Genomic DNA, 19,713 nt, shown 5'->3' on the forward strand with positions numbered 1-19,713 from the left:
AACCAGAGTGTGTGGGAACTATGGTCTCCGTCTTCACGGCTGACCAGAGTACTGTTCTCCCTAGTCTTCCAGCAGCAACCCGTCACCAGTTGAGATTGGCAAGTCACTTTCTGAGGTGGTAAGACTGAGACACAGCAGGTGGCTGGTGCCTGCCTACAAGAATGGCATTTCTGGCTATCTGGCTCTGAAGAAGAATAAGAGCTACTTCTCAGTCCATTTCTTCTTGTTAGAACGGGGATTTCCTCAGTGGATGGGAAATTTAGCATTAAATCGGCTCCAAAGACTGCAGCTCTGGGCTCCTTGGTCTGCTTTGAAACACTGATGCTGGCTCCAGGCATTTGGAAAGGCATGATGACCTCCAGAAGCAAGAGGCCAGAGGCACCTATAGAAACAGCCTTGCCCCCAGGGCCAGGAGGTAGGTATCCAGAGAGGCTGAGCTCTTCTGCCTGCGAGGACAGAGGTTGGGCTGGCCCTAGCTAGGCTCCATCTGGGCCACTTTGGAACCAGTTATGGTGCTGTTTTGGAGAAGGCAATGGCACCTCACTCCAGTACTCTTGCCTGGAAAATCCCATGGACGGAGGAGTCTGGTAGGCTGCAGTCCATGGAGTTGCGAAGAGTCAGACACGACTGAGTGAATTCACTTTCACTTTTCACTTTCATGCATCAGAGAAGGAAATGGCAATCCACTCCAGTGTTCTTGCCTGGAGAATCCCAGGGACAGTGGAGCCTGGTGGGCTGCTGTCTATGGGGTCGCACAGAGTCGGACACGACTGAAGCGACTTAGCAGCAGCAGATGGTGCGCTTTATAAGCACAGATACGGCAAAAATCATCAGTTACACTAAAATATGGTTCAGTACTAACATTTATTGTGGGTTTCAGATGACCTGACCAAGTCTTTCTATTTGCCCCGAAAATAAGCAGCCTTGAAGACCTGACTTCAGAGGAGATGAAAAGCAAGCAGGGCCTATCCCTCCACCCCTCAGCTCGGCCAGTGGCCACTTCCACTTTCTACAGACATGAGGAAAAAGAGTATTTTAATTTACAAGACTTCTAACTACCAGAGCCTGGCAGCAGCATGAGTAAGACAAAGCTAATGAAGTGAACAGAGGATTCAAGGAGGCAGAGTAGGTGATAATACGGATCATTTGCCTGCAGCAAATTCTGCTGCAGACAAATGGCAAAACAAGGTCGCTTACACAACACAGAGCGTCCTCTCCAGGCCCCTGGCTGTGAAGTCCTGCTCGCTGGGCCTCAGCTTGGCAGGCCAGTCTCATGGGCAGGAGGGGTGACAGCAGGGCTCCTAAACAACTGCCTGCTCTAGAGAGACCCTGAGCGGAGACCTGCAGAGGGACACCCAGGGAAGCCACATCCCAGGTGGACAGCAGCTGATGCAGAGCAGGCACCCCTGGCGCGAACATGGGGCGGCAAGCGGAGGGCCCAGTGAGCCCTCAGGAAAGGCTGCGGCCACCGTTTACAATCTCATCATAGTTGGGCCCCTAAAGACATTAGTGCCGCCGAAAGTGAGGGAAGTACAAAATCTCATTAAGTACCAATTTGTTGATGGGGGGAGGGGGAGGGGGAAGAGAGAGGGAAAGAGGAATGGTGGCTCAACTAAAGAGATTCATTTGGTTAACAACCTGCTTTAAAATGCAAATATACACTTGCAGTCATTCCCACCTGGCTGTGAATCATTTAGAGAAGCAGAGAGCTTTCCTCCCCATTTAGGGACAGAAGGTCTGGGGAGAGGCATGGGGGGTGAAGAGTGGATATTTTAGATCACGGGCACTAGTCCTCTGTGGACTGGAGACAGGAGGGTCCTGGGTCTAACATCTTAATTTTCCAGAGAAGAAAAAGGGTGCATAATTAAGTCGACACTTCAGAATGAAGGCAAGTGTGTGTGCCACCTAAATAAAGAGACTACATTCTAAAATGGGCTTCCCTGGTGGCTCAGGGGCAAAGAAAACCACCTGCCAATGCAGGAGACCCAGTTTGATCCCTGGATTGGGAAGATCCCTGGAGAAGAAAATGGCAACCCACTCTAGTACTCTTGCCTGGAGAATCCCATAGACAGAAGAGCGTGACAGGTGACAATCCTTGGGAGTCACAAAGAGTCGGATGTGACTTAGCAAGTAAACAATAACACCACCCACTAAACCATGCACAAAAGGAGCTCTTAGAGGTGGGGAAATTGTAGTTTGCTTCCCACCCTGGATTCCCCTGAGAACCCAGAAGGTAAGAGGCACCAAGGTCAAATGTTTGTAGCTTGTGCAATTCTGCTAAGGACTGAGATGTCAGACACACAAAAAGTCCTTTCCTCCAGGACACACAACAGGCTGTGGCTTTTTCTCACAGGTGCTGTCACAGTCAAGCCTTAAGAGCACCTCTGCTCCTGGGAGCCTCTCCAGAGAAGAGAAAAAAGGACTCTGACAGGAAGATCCCTTTGGCCTGCTCTGCTGAGTCACAGGAGGCCCACACCCGGGGTCCTCACCTGTGTCTGCGGGGAGCTGGCTGGCACAATGCCAGGGAAGCTGGGCCAGGTGGCCTCAGATGGGCCTCCGTGTCACTGCGGAGTGACCCTGTTAAGTCTGGGTTAAGAGGATTCGAGAGCAGACGGGCTTCCTGGATCTTAAGCATCAAGTCTGGTAGGAGGGATCCTCCTCCTCCCTTGCGGCCATTACCATACAGCTGACTTTCAGCCAGTCTCTTAGGACACAGGAGGAGCGCACAGCCCTTCTGACTCACCCACAGGCCCCAGCTACAGTGGACATAAGCTGAATTGTAAACAGCTGAATGTTTTCCAAGCGGCCACCCCCAGCTCTGGAGGAAGGGATCAACGCAGTGAACCACCAGCCGCCCCCGCAGGGTTCGGGATCAGGACTCAGGGGGGATTTCCACACAGCTGCGGCACTGCTGCCCGGCTCCCCGGCTCCGGGCAAGGAGCACTGTGCGATGACTACCTCCGGCTGCAGGGAGCCAGGGAGAGTTCTCAACAAGAGCTCCACTTGCTGGAGCCAGTCCTCCAGTCTCCAGCGCCCAGGGAGGGCTCCCAGATACCCTGATGTCACAGTTCTCTAGCAGGTGCTGCAATTTCACAAGGCAAAAGGTGTGGAACGGACATGAGAGGCCCTCGGCTAGGGACATCAGAATCACAGGAGACGAGAGGGAAAATGGCCGAGTGGAAAGGGCACCAGCTCTGGGCAGACCTGGGTTCACAGTCTGGTCCCCTCTTTGATCACCTGGGCAGCTTCAAGCACTTGGTACCTGTCTGTGCCTCCATCTATATAAATGACCATCATGCTGCCTGTCTTGCAGGTTGATGGTGAATATCAAGAGTTTATATATGTAAAATGCCTGGCACTGATTATATCTGGAAGCTGTGCTACACAGCAGTTAAGACTTGGGATCAGGAAGACCCTAAGCTTAAATCTTAGCTTATTATGCTAGGCAAGTTACTGTAGGCCTCAGTTTCCTTATCTGTAAAATGGGATGCCTATCTTTGCCTCATATGGCTGTGGCAAGTATTAAATGTGATACCGCAGTTACAATGCAGTACAAGAGACCTGACTTGCCATTGGAGGGCTCCCATCACTGAGACTCAAAGACCAGGAAGCCGCCCCAGGCTCAGTGCACTGGGCCTGGCCTCTTGCGGCTCCAGAGCACAGCTGTTCTTTCACTGGCCCAAACTCAGGTATCACTCATGTTCCTCAGATGCGCTGGCATACTCAGCGTCCTGTCCTGGCACTCCCGAGTTCAGGCTTCAGGAAGAAATTATACTTCCGCTTTGACAATGAACTGCAACACAAGGGAAATATACTTGCCATTGAGGGCAGATCACAAGTCTCAATTCACCTTCAACAGTCATTAATCCAAAGGACATGAGAAGTGCCAGATTCCCTTGCTATGCATTTATTTCATAGAGTCTCAGGGTATCACACAAAGGAACCCCAGAAACCAGGAAAGAATTTAGGAGCCAAAAAAGAACCACTTTTCCCCAGTGGTTCTTACAATGCCAGGAGGTGGTTTAGCCTGTGAAAAGAAATTACTTTAAAAAGTTGAAGATAAAATCATGGAAGATGGATTTGTAACAGTTAAAAAAACAACCACAAATGTTTAGAAAATTCTCTATCTTCAGGCTGATAACAAGGAAAGGCCACCATGTTGCTGGATACGATGCCTTTTTTGTTTACCAACTGCAGAAGCAACAATACTCTTAGAGAAATGGGTGAGAGAGAGAGAGAGAGAGAGAGAGAGAGAGAGAGAGAGAGAGAGAGAGAGAATATGCACTAGAGAAAGCCAGCCTTGGTTGTCCTTGTCTATATAATGGGATAGATTATTCTCATCTTGCAAATCAATCTTCTTGATCATTTTTGTTCTTAGAAAACACTGCCCTCTCCCTTTACTAACCATCATCTAAGTTCTCAATCACCCTACTTTGCTACCAATCAGCTGACTGAAGAGATTAATACTGGAGGCCTAGAAATGTGGACTTAATTGATTTTTTAAAAAAACAGTATTTGGCTCACATTAATTTTGTTTTAATTTACAGTGTCGTTTGCTTGGGCTATTTAAAAATGCCTTAATATAGCAGTGTGGATTTAGGCCACATATGGATGGCTTCAAATATGCTAAAGATATCAGTAACTAGGGATAATTATACAGTATTTGAGACATAATAGCCATGCAACTAGGGCTTCAAAAATAACTCCTAGCAGTCATGAACTCTCATTTTCTTGCCAACAGTTCCAATATTCAGCAGCAGGCCTGCTCTTCCTAATCTACTGGAGAAGAGTCAGTTATGACATGGCATCTAAAAGCCATCTTTTCTTAAGAGAAGCTATGACAAATTTCACTGCTAAGAAGAAAATCATCCAAGACACAGGTTTCTGCTTTAACAAAAGCCCAATGGCAGACTGGGACTCTCTTCAACATCTGGATTTATCTTAGAATACTGGCAATCCCTGTTTAACAGCAATCACTTCTTTGGCAGATGTAAAAAGAATGCTTTCTTTTGGACTGAGCTAAAAAAAAAAATCATTTGGAAATTTAAAGTATAGGAAAACACATCCCTTTTCACTAACTATAAATAATTTGGAACGGGAAAGAAAAAGAAAAAACCATTAAGTATGCTGGCCTAGATGATTTTATAATGAATCACACAGCAACAATTTATTATTTAAATCATATGCTATTTTTTTAGTATATATCTTCAAAAACTAATCATTCTTAATTATATAACTAGATTAACTATTTAAAAAAACATTTTTTTATTCATGTCAATTATATTCTACTTTTGTAACTAATGGGGGAAAAAGCCCTGAGTCTATAAGACTGTTGTCTTGGATAAACAAATGGCTGATTCTTTTCCTAACAATTCCCAAAATGTCATAAAAGTTGGATTAAAGATGGTTTGTCTCTGAGGTTTTTTTTTTAAACAAGTATCATATCTGTGTTCTGATGTAACTAAATTCAAGCTGAAATTTTTAAATAAGTCAATGCTTAAAATGAAACCTGCATCTATTTGAACTGTGGATAAGTATTTCAAGTTATCTTAAACAGGTCCACTTGAAACAATTTTAACAGAACACATATTCAAACAGAGTCTTTCAAACTGGTGACTCACACTGCAGTTTAAGGCAGGCCATAAAAGCACTGAAAACATAAATCTGTATATGTTCATCACTCTACCTTGAGGGGTTAGTCTCAGCTTTGATTTCCATCAGACAAGGTGCTAGTAACTCACTGCAGAGAGTCATTTCTGTTACTGGCAAAAGCCCTCAGGGGAGCAGATTGCATAAGGAAGCTAGTCCTTACTCTGTTTCTCCAGGGGGTGGAAAACACCCAAGCATCTCTACATCCACTTTTGTGAGATTCCTCCTGACCACAGAAAATCATCTTCATCTTCCAGTTGCAAAAATTGGCACCAAAGAAAGGGAATAAAAGAGAAACTATGCTTTTCTGAAGGCATCTTGCTTCCTTATTCTTATTTCTAGTAGATGTGACGTAGCTTTCCAAGAATCTTTTCCAGGAGGGGATCAAATCTGCCTGGAGAGTAAATGGTACTGCACAGCTGGGAGAACTTTAATAATATAATCTGGGACTAACCAAGAGGAGATAAAAACTCTTGGTGAATGTCACACTTCCATGGAGCAGCCTTACTAGAACTGGAACCACCATCCTATTCTCTAGTTTTTCAATTTAAACTTTATGTTGGCTTACCTACCTATCAATGCGAGCTGAAAGGGAAGGACAGGAAAGGGGTGAACTTTATTCAGCAAATAAGTTACTGAATGCCTAGAGAGAGGCCCACAGCCCAGAGGAGGACAGAGACTTAATCACAACAGGAACAAACAGAGACATTCACACACTCAGGGAAAGGTTCTTAATTCTGAGATAGTAATTGTTTTCTTTCCCCTAAAACAAGAAAACCTACAGAGGGTACGCCGAAGGAAGAGCATGCAAGACCAGAGGCATGAACAGTTCAGTTTTATAAATCATCTATCTATTTATTCCCCTTATTCTCTCTCCCACTGAAAGATCCAAGGGATCCAAAGTATCTGAGACAGGAAATGAGTAAGGCAGGAAAAAGGATGTGGTTTGAAAAGAGTGGATTCTGGGGCTGAGCCAGAGCAAGGCACAGGCACAGGGTCAGAGGTGGGGGAAGGGGACTTGGGGGCAGGAAGAGAAGTCTCAGGGTCACCGGTTTAGACTAGAAAGTCAGTGTCAGAGGAGGGATGTCTGGAGAGGCATGAGACACCTTCCTAAGAGGTTCTCCTCCACTGCAATGCAGAGGAACAAGGGCTGAAGAGGCCCACAGCCAGGAGAATCATTACTGGCACAGAAGGAAGAAGAGCTGGAGACTCTTCCTCACTTTGAGGGCTGTGGAAATAATACCTTGAGTGCACCTGACAAGGGCAAGTTAGAAATTAAGCCAGGACCTGGCAGAGAAGTGGACGGGGCTAGGAGGCCATGAAAAAATACGAACATTCATGAAGTATCTATGTGCCACCTAGCAATACAACAACAGCTTAAAAAGGCGGGGGTGGGGGGGGGTGATGAAAACAGGAGCTAGGGCTCACAAAAATGCAGTTGGATAACTGAGAAACCAACTCAAGAACAACAGAAAGTGGACTTGAGATTAACGCTGGAGAGGGGAAAAAAGGCATCTTTTCTTCCCAATGTGTATGGACAAACCTGGAAACAGATCCTGGGTGGGCTGAGAGGCAGAGCTCCCATGGTGAGTGCCTGAAAAGGGCAGGTGCCGCATGAGCACCACTGCCCATCTGCTGGGCCCTCTGTGAAAGAAGCCAGCCCTTGTGAAGGAGCCGAGCCAGAAGCTCTGGTTCCCGTCTGGCAGGGACTGGAACTCAGGGACAGAAACAGTGGGAAACACACAGGCATCAGTGGATTCAAAAGTGTGGTTATTTCCACACAGAGATCCAGATGTTGAGGGCGAACGGGGAAAACCACTTTTATATTCTTCACAGTGCCTAGGACAATGCTTCGCATGGGTCAGGAGGGCAAACAAGGTGTGTGAAATCTGAGAGGAGCCAAAACCACTCAGCTGTGCAGGTATCGTAAGATACGGGATAGAACCTCTTGCCCTGTAACCAACACAGTCAGTTTCTTTCTCTCCTAGAGTCAAAATGATATGAAGCCCTACATCCCATGTGACCTCAACTTAAGCCCTAAATCAACAGACACTGCCACAGGTCTGAGGCCCTGTACACAGAATAAAAACTGGGGAGGGCAGGGGTGGGGGCAGACATATAGGAGCAAGAAGGAACTGCCCTGCCTCATTAGCCTGCAATTTTCAGACTCATCTAGAAATCCTAGCAGTTCCAACGTTTGGGTTGACTGGGGATGGGGTGGGGAATAAAAAAATCCCCAGTGAATGGTAATTGGATTACCCAGTTATGCCCCAGAGTCAAATGGCTGGAAAAGGCCAGGATAGCAGGGCCTGATACGGTTAAAATGACACTATTTTCGAAACCAAAAATTGAGACACTTGGCTGATAACACAACAGGATGGAATATTTTAAATTGGGGTTGTCCTAGAAAAATTGGGGACATATGGTGGATTTAGGTCGGTAGCTTATTTCACAACAAGGGATCCTCTGGGTCCAATATGGTAACGGAAGAGGATTAACGATCTGGGATGGGAGATCTAAGGGGGAGAGCTGTCACTGATTTGTTAGGCAGGAAAAGGAACAGAAAACTGTGTCTCTGTAGACAGCAAGGCAACAAGGTTAACATTCTAGGTATGGAGCAGGAAGGAAAAGAAAGTTTGTTATAACTGAAACTGTGTCAGTGAAATCTGTTCAGGTCTCAAAAGCGGCCTTGGGGGAGGGAGGGTGAGGACTGTGACGGTGGGGCTATCACTGGCACAAACTGGTATCCAGCAATATAGCAGTCGCCGACTAGGAGTTCTCACCACTGCAGGGTCACCGTTAGTTGGCAACCTGACCTTGGGCAGATTATTTCCCTCCCTGTGGACTTCAATTTAACGACGGAATCTCACAGGTCTCGATTTTTAATGTAAAGAGCCCACACAATACAATATGCCTTCATTTGGCATGGGAAGGAGAGAAAATGCTCTTCTAAAAATGGAAGAGAGGACGGACACAGAACAGCTTGTCCCTTTCCATCCAATTAAAAGCCTCGTGAGACTAGATTAAAAACAAAACTCTCCAGCGAAGTCGCAGGCCCTCCAAGATAGGCAGTCGCCTACCCAGAAAGTATAGCGGATGCCAGCAGCCCTGTCCCTAAGCGGACGGTCCATCCCCGGGAAAGCGCCGTCCCCGGAGAACCGAAGCGGGGGTGGGGGCGTGCGGGGACACAACGGAAGCGTTGGGCACACCGAGGGTGACGCAACGGCTGCCGGGGGAGTGAGGGGCAGGCAGGGTCCCCCGACAAGGCGGGGGAGGCGCAGGACACCTCCCCGGCGCCGGGAGGGCGAGAGTCGAGGGCTGGCACGGCCTGGAAGCCGAGTAGGCCCGGGCCGGGAGTGGCACCGGAGGGCGGTGCCCGTTGTCCGGTGCGGCGAGCGCGGGCCGCAGGACCCCTCCGGGCGAGAACCCCTCCCCCGCCACGGGCACTGACCTGTCCAGGGCCCGGCTGGGCCTGGCCGGGCGGGGCCTACGCAACCCCTCGGCCGGGCGCCGCCTCGCGCGGGGTCCCGGGCCCGGGCGGGCCGCCTCCTCTCCGCCGGGAGCCTCCGAGCCGGAGCCCGGGGCTGCCGCGGCGCATCCGACCGCACCGGCCGAGCCGGCGTCCACAAAGGGCGGCAGGGGCGCGAGGCCGGGGTGGGGGTGCGGGCGGCGGCGGATTGCGCGCGCGCGCGGCGGGCGCTCTAGGGCTGCAGCCGCCGCGGAGACAATGCGGCGCGTCCCGGCAGGGCTCCCGCGGCCGCCTCCGCCGGGGGCGGGGCGAGGCGCGGGGGCGGGGCCTGGGCACGCGGGGCGGGGCCTCCGGGAGGCGGGGCGCCGGCGCGGAAGCCGGGCCGCGCGCTTCCTTTGTGCGGCCGCGCCGGCCCCGCCCCCGCGGCGCCCACGGGAAGGCGCCGCGAGGCCGGTGGCCGGGTTAGAGACGTCACGGTGAGGTTTCGGGAGGCAGGCGCTGCGCCGACTTCCGCCCTCGCCCCGTCAGAAGTGCCCAGTGCGGTGATGAACTGTGACTCCCGCCTGGCCAAGTCGGAGGCAGGAAGAATAACGACTAGCACTAATTGAGTGCTTAATTTGTGTCAAGCCCTACATGCGCGCGCTCTCCTCTCACTTAAAAGAGTTCACAATAACCCCACAAGTAGTCATTATCCTCCCCACTGGGAACTGAGTATCAGAGAGGTTAACTAATGACCAAAGTGACCCAGTTACACCTCCATAAACGGGGATAATACCTCTTCTTTAGGCTTACTATGCAGGTTAACTGAGGGCATTTACACAAATTGCCTGCAGTGCCTGGCACACAGTGGGAGCCCAGTAAACGTTCTTTTCCTAAACCACGCTGGTTTGAACTGTGGGGAAGGACCTTCATTCAGTAGACGTGCTAGAGCTTGTGAGACCTTCACAAGCCCCGACCCCCCACGCCCAGCTTTATGCTGAATAGATGATCCGAATTCCTCTCCCCATACTTGACTTCTATTTCCAACATCTTCTCATATCCTTACCTTTCTTAGCATTCATTCGTCTCCCCATCCCTTTCCCCTCAGGCCTCATCTCTTTTTGTTTCCACATTTTACATTTATTTTATATTCTCTGATGGTTTACTTCGCTCTCTTTTTCTTTCCCTCCCCCCCCCGCCCATTTTTCAATGCCTTTCATTAATATTCACATTTCCTCCCCCTTTCTGTCCTTACATTTCTTACACTTATATTTTGTTCTATAAACATGCCCACACTACTCCCTCCCTACTTTTATCTACTTCACTAGTCCCTTCTGGAATACCGTCTGCTCAGCTCCACCTGTCCAGGTCCTACCTCTCCTAAAAGTCTAGACTCAAGAAAAGTAGCTGGCAAACTTTTTCATTAAGAGATCAGATAGTAAATATTTTAGATTTTGTAGGCCACGTGGTCTCTATTGCAACCATTCAACTCTACTGTTGCATCAGGAAAGCGACCACAGACAACACTACATGAAATGTATGTGGCTGTGTTCCAATAAAACTTTATTTGTGGACACAGAAACTTGGATTTCTTTTTTTTTCTTTTTTTTATTAGTTGGAGGCTAATTACTTTACATGAAACTTGGATTTCATATAATTTTCATGTATTGCAAAATATTCTTTTGAGTCTTAAAAATTTTTTTTAATGTAAAAAACAGTTATTAGCTTGTGGGCTGTAGGGATACTGGTGATATGATGAATTTGGCCCTTAGGATGTAGTTTGCCAACCTTTGCTCTAGAATAATGCCACTTCCCTCCCCCCAAACCCCCCCACCCTCCGCAATCTACCCAGATAATCTCTACTCAGCAGTAACTTTTCTGTCTTACCTTTTGAAGCACTTACCCATAATCTTTCTATGACATTTATCATATCTTATCTTTTACTGTATTTTTTTCCTGTGCACTTCTTATCTTTTCCTTAAGCTCCTTGAAGGTAGGGTACAGACCTTCTTTCTCTGTGGATTACCTCCCATTTCACAGTGCTTTGCACAAAGCAGGCATTCAAACATATAATACAGAATGGATATTTAAATCTTGGGTGGTTGACAGTTGTTTTCATTGTGCAAAACTTACTTTTCTCATGAAACAGAACCTTAGGAACAGGGTGCTTTGTTATATGTGTATCATTTGGACTAGATTTCAGAAAAAAATTTTGAGAGTTTTATAGACAAGATGAAGAAAGGAAGGCAAATATCAGTTCATTCAGAGATTGTTGGATAACAAATAACTGAACAAAGACTGTTGATTATCACCAACCTGCAGACTGGGCATGTGTCTTCAGTCAGGTCCTATTCAACATTTCTATCAGCAAATTGGTTAAAGACATGCTATATAATATACAGATGGCAAAGTTAAGCAGAGGAGTTAGTAGAATGAGTGACAAAATTCAGATATAAAACATTCCTGGCCCATCACTTATTCTCTCTGTGCCTCAGTTTTCTTATCTTGAAAATGGGCATGATAAAGGTTCCAGCTTCAGAGAGTTATTGGCAGGATTAAGTGAGGAAATGCATGTAAAGCTGGCAGAGAGGACTCATTAAATGTAGCTATCAACTGTTACCATTTTCTGGTGTGCCTTGAACTGTGGGCTAAATTCACAAGACACCACTGAATGGATATAATTAATAACATTTTGGCTCACAATATAAACAGTACAAGTTTGAGATGGAGGGGACCTGAAATGATAGCAGTTCATGTAAAAAGAAACCACAAAAACAGAAACCAAAACCAAGCCCAATCCCTCTGGGATTCACAAGACACAGTGCTCTGTGAACCAAAGGTATCATTCCCTTGGGTTGGGGGAGTTAACATGGGGTCATAGGTGCAATGTCGTGATGAAGGCTGGTGAGGGCATTACCCCTGAAGCCAGAATTATGGGGCTGCCCTTTCTTACCTCTGAGACCTGGAGCCTTTCATTTCCTCCCCTAAATAATGGGGACAATGGTACTGCTCTCTCAGGGATATCATGAGTGAGCAAAGGAAAACAGAACTTGGCACATAGTAGGTGTTCAACAAATTTTAGTTCCTCTCTACTATACTATGCAGAGCTCTGCCTCTTGGAGGGCTTATAAAGCTAGGTCTAGGTGCCAACCTTGGGTCACTAGCATCTTTTTATATTCGGAATTAATGTGCTTCATTTGGGGGAATCACACTTTAAGAGAATTAGTGGAAGGGTGGAATGTGGCTAGACAAGAATGATCAGCATGGCGGAAATGGGAGGTCTTGATGTGTGATAGGTAAAAAAGGAAATAAATCTCAAATATTTAGCCTGGAGATGTTTTTTCTCTCCTTCTCTCTCTTTTTTTAATGGGGGGGGGGGGGGGAGAAGAAAGAGACATGATAATTGTCTACACACACTGTAGGAGATGGACTCCATTACAATCCACAAGACAGAATCACAGCCAGAGGTGGGAGTTCCAGGACAATAGATTTTGGCTTAATTTGAAAAGCCACTTTCTGATAATTAGAGCAATCCCACAGTGGAATGGGCTGCTTTACAAAATGATGAACCCCTTTTCATTGCAATTTGTCAAGAGAACTCTGATCTCCTCTCTTTTAATTTTTCGAATGTTCTTTGCATTCCTTTGCTTTTCTTTTCCTTGATCCCTCTTCCATTCCTTATAGGACATTTATAACTACTTTGTCCCAAAGTTCTTTTATTCTCATTTCTCTTTCTTCCATTTCCAAACCCCCCTTTCTCTTGGTTCTCTCCACCCCCACTCTGAGCACATTGAGTTCAACGATGGAACTGCCTCCCTGAGTATACGTGGCCCATGGCCCAGAATGTCATCAAGATCTGGGCCAAGATGGCTGCACAGACTGGCAGAGAAGGAAAGGAAAGTGAGGGGATTGCTGTGGGGGCAGAGGTACCACCGTGGTTCTCCTGTCAGGGTGGAGGGATCAATGGAGCCTCCTGAAACCCAGGTCTTAGAGAAGCCTGCCTGACACTGAGCACTCAGTGGGAGCTGGGAGCAGAGCCACTGTTCCTTCAATGAGGCTTTCCATGAATCCCCTGCTAGATCCCCTTAGGCATTGCCCTCATCTGTGTGCTATGCAGCCGCCTTGTCATATCGCCAACTTCAAGAACACTCTCTCATACCAAGCGGAGCAGAGGATTGAGACAACTGGACCGCTGGGTGAACTCTCAACCTGACATATGGCTATGTGGATACATCTGACAGCAGTGACAGGCCGGTCTCACCTAGAACTTTCAATTCTTTTCTTTCTCTATCCTTTTATACCTTCTGTGTCCCCTTTCTTTATCCTTGTTTCGTCTTCTCAATCCACTCTCTGATCCCACCTACCCAGCTTCTTTCTTGCTGCTTGGGGTTGATAGTTTCCTTCCCATTCTAGAGGCCCAAGTGCAATGTGCCAGGGGGTGGCAAGGAGGGCTGACTCTCTCCCCTCCCCCAAGGGCCCCGCTACACTTCATACCGTGAGCTGGGGACTGCTGGATGTTCGGGCTCTTGGGCACAGTCAGACCACCTGGCATGGCAGTGACGATGGCTTGCTGATGCTGTGATGGGCCAGACCGAGTCTCCGACCCACACTTCTCCCCAGGTACTGCTTCCTTCCAGTCATCAGGGGTGCATTGCTGGGGCTGTTGAAGGACAGGACAGATATGATTTGCTCATGAATTGTCTCTGCCTTCCTGAACACATCCCCTGCTTCCGTGGAGCTTGGGTAGAAGGACATTAAGATTCAGCCAGCCTCAAGTTAGAGAGAGGCCCCTTTTCTTTCTTGGAGTACTCAGAGAGGACTTTGATGTTCAGCCCACCCAGATACACATTCCAGTGGGGGCCATGGGATGGACTGAGTGGTGTCCTCCCTCTTTGTTCCCTGGACCTTGGGATAGGCTTACTCACCACCGGTGAAGCAGGCTGTAGTTGTAAGATGACAGCCGAGGCGTGCTGGAACCTGCGCTGAGGGGTGTGGGCCAGGCCCTCGGGATATCCGTTGTGAGCCCCAGTGTCTGGTGTGGGAGGGGGACACTGCTGAGAGCTGCCAGGCTTGTGCAGGTTGGCAGCAGGGCACTGGAGAGGCAGGGCGGATGGGACTGGGCCTAGCGGCATGGCATGGGCTTCTGGGCTGGGTTGCAGGGCCAGGCTTGGAGGGACTGAGGCCAGCTGGGGATGAGACGGGGCTTGGAGCGCCGGCCGTGATGGCTGGGGCGGCTGCTGCTGCTGCTGTGATGGCTGCTGCTGCTGCTGCTGTGATGGCTGCTGCTGCTGCTGCATCACAAACTGGGGCTGCAGCTGCTTTGAGGATGGCTGGGAGAGGAGCTGGTGCGGCTGCAGCTGAGCGTAGGCTGAAGAGGGAGAGGCCAGGTTAGGTGGCAGGGCTTGGCCTGGTCTTCTGCTGTGTGCCCCCAGCTGCGCCCCCTCCCACATCCACATAAAGAAGGCTCTCCAGACTCAATGTTCTTGCTTTCATCTCTTTCCTCCTTTGCCGAGAGCTTAGCCTGCCCATTGCTAGGGACTGACTTTCTCTCTCTCTGTTTTCTTGCTTTCTTCCTATGCTGAAACACTGGGCCCTTGGCTGGCCCTCAAAGCCCAATGCAAAGCTCACCTCCTCTGTGAAGCCTTCTTGGGTCATTCCAGCTGTTCAGAGAAACCCTGGATACTGGAGGGTGCTACATTCTCTCTCTCCTCCATGCCCTGCACTTGCTTTGATCCATGTTTGCAACAGGTGCAGCCCATCACCCAGCCCAGCTCTGTAAGGATGGCTGTTAGTCACCCTCCTGGCTCTGCTCAGACTAGGCCCCCTCCAGGGAGGGCCTTCTGCACAGATAGTCCTCAGACTCTGGTGGGAGGCAGCCTGGGCTGGACCACAGTTTCTTCCTGTTACAAGTGGAGGACCTTGGGCTAGCTGTTTAGCCTCTTGAGGCCTCAGATGTCTTGTCTGAAAACCAGAAACAAAAATATCTCTTTCCCAGAAAGTTGTAAGGATCAAAGAAAGAAAGAAAAAAAAAAACCACAAAAAAACTGTGCAAATGAGAGAAAAATGACATAATGTGAACAGCACAGTGCCTGGGACACGGCCACGGTCAATCACTTAATTTGCATATTCAATCATATTATTAAAAGTCTTATTTCAGTCTTAGCTTAGGTTCTGAGTGTCCTGGGCTTACCTTTACCATAATGACGTGTATCGCAATGGATAAGAACTGTTTCTTAGCTATCTTCCCTTACAGGTCATGAACCCCTGATGATTGGAAACAATCACGTTTGGCTTTATCTAGAACCTCGCATGATACCTAATAGTAGATGAGGGCTGAATAAATAAATGTATTGTTGTGGACTGGGATTCAGGGGTTGCCATTTGCTGCTTGCCCTTTCTCCTTCCGTTTTTAGTCAGGCCGGCTCGTGGAGGTAAGGATTCCTATATTTTCTCATCATCCCTCCAGTGTCCAGCTCATGCCTTATGGACAGGAGGGGTTCAGGAAATTCAGCTCAGAGATTGGGCGTTCTCACCTTACTCACTCTCTGACTAGTGGCATCCAGGCCAGCTTAGCTTGAGGGCCGCTCAGTTGGACTGGTCTTGCCTAAAAGCTGTCCTCAGCAGAGACTCGTATAGCTGGAGGGCTGGCAGAGAGAGGCTGTGCCGTGCGAGTGCATAGAGGACCACGGCTGGAAGCTCACAAGTGGATTTTTACAACCACAGGCTCCCAGCCAATGAGGGGAATGCCAATTCTGGGTCCTGAGCTAACATTTAAAAAGGATTCTGTGACACAGGTACAAAGGAAGTAGACTGCACACACAGTTAGGGGAGGTACCTTCTTTCTTGAATTTTGTCAATATTACACATAGGTTCCCAGCTATCTCATCACAAGCCCATGTGGAGTATCAAGAAGAATGCCAGCAGGAATGGAAAAGACAGGACAGAAACAAGAGGTGTTAAAGAGACACAAAACGCCTCTTGGTGACCTACTGTTGGAGGCAGAGGAGGGAATATGGATGGACCGTGGCTATAGCCTGGATGACGGTGAACTGTGGCAGAGAGAAACATGACGGTAATGTGGTTTTGAGAGAAATGTGTGGGGCTTCAGGTGATGGTAGAATATCCAACTGGAAATTGCCAGCAGGCATTTGGTGATTATAAATTGACCCCGACCCCAATCTGAGACTTGTCTCCTAATTTCACCCTGAACGGCTCTAAACTTAACAATCAGGTAAAGACTGTTAATCAGTCAAACTTAGTAATCAGGAATTTTTAAGATGACCCTTGTTAAGACACCCAAGAGATACTGCAGAGGCCATGAAGTGCCTGGATAGGCTCTAGCAGTCAAAAAGATCTGCAGATGCAGGGAAGTATCACTGAAGACTCAAGTGAAACTTGTTCTCTTATTCCCAAACCATGAATTCCTATCCCGGGAACAGAGTCCGTCTAGGGGCTGCTGGTTTGAGCTGAGAGCTGGAGATGGTGCACGTCAGAGAGGCTAAGAGGGTCAGAGGCTTGTCCTGCTACCCACTGACTGTGTGGCCCGAGACAGGTCCTTTTCCTTCCCCAAACTTTAGGGTTTTATGAGACAAGAGGTTTGGGCTAGATGATCATACAATCTGATGGGGAGGGTGGCTATCATGGGAAAAGAGTTTAAAATTCAGGATTTATAATGTGGAAGAAGGAAGTTTAGAGAAGTTTCTAGATCTGTATAAAGAGTGAAGTTAGGCACAGTACACGTGTGTTTACCAAGATTGGGAGAGGCAACTGTTGGCCTCCCAGCCCTCCCTCCCTGGACCTCCTCTCTGTCCCACTCTCCCTGACCCTGTGGTGCTTGTGGAAGGCCATTGTTTTAGAAACAGATGATGCTAGTATATGCCGAGGCTGGAAACAAAGTTCATGAAAGCTTAGAGAAGTTCATAGATCAAAGACTCCAGGATATTTTGGGGCAGGGGGAATGTACATCCTTAACCTTTCAAGGTTAATAAAAAGCAAAGACCATGATTTAACTCCGGCATTATGCTGGGTCAAATACCTTTTATTTAAAGTGTTGTAATAACTTTCTAATTGGTCTTTCTGATTCCAGTTTCTTCTCTCTATAATCTGCCTTGTGGATAGATCACGTTAATTTTCCTAGGACACAGATCTGATCCCTGATCAAAAGCCATCAGGGACTCTCCTCTGTCTGTGGTTGTCTAAGGCCCCTGGTATTCAAGATCTTCTTACAACATAAACTAACCTTTCAATTTTTATTATTTCTTTGATCCAAGCAATCTTTACTGTTCGCTGCGCCCTGTACAGAAGTTTGTACCCTGTCTCACACTGTCTATAGAGTGCCATAAATCAAATCCTCACAACCTCCCTTTCCTGCCACTTACCAGCAGTGGGAGGCTGGGTAATCACTGGACCTCTGGCTCATCATCTTTAGAGTGGGGTTCACGATGATATCTACACTCAGAATTTAGGATTCATTTGTTTCCTCCAAAGTGCCTGGAATTTAGTAGATGCTCAATCAGTGTGGCTGTATGAATGAATGAATGAATGACAGCAAGGTGGAGCTCCAGCTTGTTTGTGCCGCAGAACTCTTCCCCCTCAGAGCTCGACTCAGCATGAGCTGGGGATAACCCTATAGGCCATTTTGGTTTTATCAGCACTCTGGTTTACTGAAGATCTTCCTCCTGTGTAACCTCTGCTCACTGCCTGCCTGCCCTTACCTTCGTCCAGCCTGACTGCTCTGCTCACTGTCTGCACAGCATTCCTCTCCACTGTGCCCTTCTGGCTTCAACTTCAGTGCTTCCATTTTCTGGAATTCCCTCCTTCTGCCTCAGTGATCTCAGTAAGGCATAAGCTGCTTTGGCCCAGGTTCAGCTCATGTTCTCTCTCTTTGCCTTGACCCCCAGTTATGGGTTTTCCCTTGGAAGTCCTGAATGCTCTTGCTTTTATTGCTGATTTCTTTGATTCATTTGTGATTTAACATGTGCTATCTTGTAGACACATTTCATCAATGCTTAAAAATTCTTATCCCCCTACCATCATTTTAACATCTTTTGAATTAGGATGCATATTACAGTTGATGATGCTGATTTAATTAGTAGTGCTTTTCTTAGAGTCAAAAACATGGTGCATTTTACAATCAGCGGTATCTTAAACTGGAATACTTTTTATGCTTTTGTTTGTTTACTTCCTATCTATCTGGCCAGATTATATCCTTTTTGAGTCAAAGTTTTATGTTTCTTTTTTTTTTTTTAAAAGAAAAGACATGCTTTAGTTGAACTAATGTTCAATGTTTCTTTTCCCTTCCACACTGTCCAGCACCATAATCTACATTTCTGTAGATGCTCAGCAACTGTCTGCTGTCAATCATAGTGAGGCCAGTGGATTCTCCTCCCTCCTACTCCTCCTCCTCCAAGTGGATTCACCTCCTCCCCACGTGGGGTGGTTGAAGGTGGGCACTTCCCACTGAAGCCACCATACCAGAGGCAGCGCATCCCTTTTCTCTACAGCTCAGATGGGGCATATCGGTTTTTGAAATATTAATGCACAGAAATCTCTCTGGGCCTTTATTTCCTCCTACAGTCCAGGGGCTTCATTTTTCACTTGGAGCTCTTTTTGCTGCTCCCACCCCCCATTGCTAGAAGGCTCATTGCTTCTAGGGAACAAAAGCTTAGTTCCATGGGACCTCAGTTTTGGCTCTGGAAGGCCTCATCAGCCCTTTCTGTTATGGAACAGAGGAGGGGCAGGCCTGGGGCCTCCCTAAATTAGGGCCCAGCTCAATGGAGAGACTCTAGGCCAGCTCTTCTTTCCCGTCTGGTGCTCTAACCTTGACAGCCTCCTTAGAATCTGAAGAGACCAATTCACCATTCCCCAAACAGTTGGTTGTTAGCAGCAAGAGGATTAAGGGCCCCTGTGCAGGAGGGCTGGCCGTGAGGGTTTACCGACACGCCCCCTTTGCTGCATCCACTGCCAGAACTTGTGACCAGTAACGGATCTCGATTGATCCTAAGTCTTCCTGGATGCGGGAAAAAGTTCACTGTCCAGAAGTGCTGGGATTCTTGTCTCAAAACACATGGGAGCTGCAAGCATCCCAGATGTAGGTTGGAGGTTTGCTCAAACACATTTGTCTCTGAGCTGCAATACTTGACTAGAATTTGGAATTACCTGGACTACCAGTGAGGGGAGGGTGCTTGCAAGAGAGGAATGGCATAACTTTCTACTACCTACTGCTCTTCAGGGCTTAGAGAGTAAAATGAAGAGATACTTTCAACTATTCGTTCACTCGGCAAAAATCACTGAGCACCTACTACAGAGCAAGCACTATGTTTGATGCTGGCTAAAACCTGGTCCCTAGAATAGGTTTAGTGGAATACAGGTTAGCAAGAGAGAGTTGATAAAGAGATACCCTCAGCATCACTTGGTAAATATTCATGACAGCAGACAAGCACACACTACTGAGAACACAGAAAAGGAGATTCAGCTTGGAAAGGAAAGCAGAGAAGGCTTCGCGGAGGAAGTAAGTGTTCCACCTGATTCAGAGTTCTGAAGATGGTGAAAGGAAGAGCACGTGTGAAGTCCTGAGGCATTAAATACCATGGTGCTTTCAGGGACCTCAGGGCATC

General features: G+C 47.8%; 1 protein-coding gene across 6 annotated transcripts in view; it reads right to left on the reverse strand.

Moving 5' to 3' along the window:
- Positions 1-19,713, reverse strand: part of PHC2 (polyhomeotic homolog 2) — a 113,550-nt gene that overhangs the window by 13,725 nt on the left and 80,112 nt on the right. For 5 of the 6 annotated variants that reach the window (XM_070459116.1, XM_020896030.2, XM_070459117.1 and 2 more), the window contains 2 exons: positions 14,023-14,465; positions 13,592-13,757 (listed from right to left, as the gene is read on the reverse strand). In XM_070459116.1, the coding sequence (XP_070315217.1) occupies positions 13,592-13,757; positions 14,023-14,465 (609 nt within the window). Of the gene's footprint in view, positions 1-9,100; positions 9,340-13,591; positions 13,758-14,022; positions 14,466-19,713 lie in introns of those variants that run through there. The other variant, XM_020896035.2, reaches the window with a different exon arrangement.

This window comes from Odocoileus virginianus, chromosome 30, assembly GCF_023699985.2.
Source record: "Odocoileus virginianus isolate 20LAN1187 ecotype Illinois chromosome 30, Ovbor_1.2, whole genome shotgun sequence".
Lineage (NCBI taxonomy): Eukaryota > Metazoa > Chordata > Mammalia > Artiodactyla > Cervidae > Odocoileus > Odocoileus virginianus.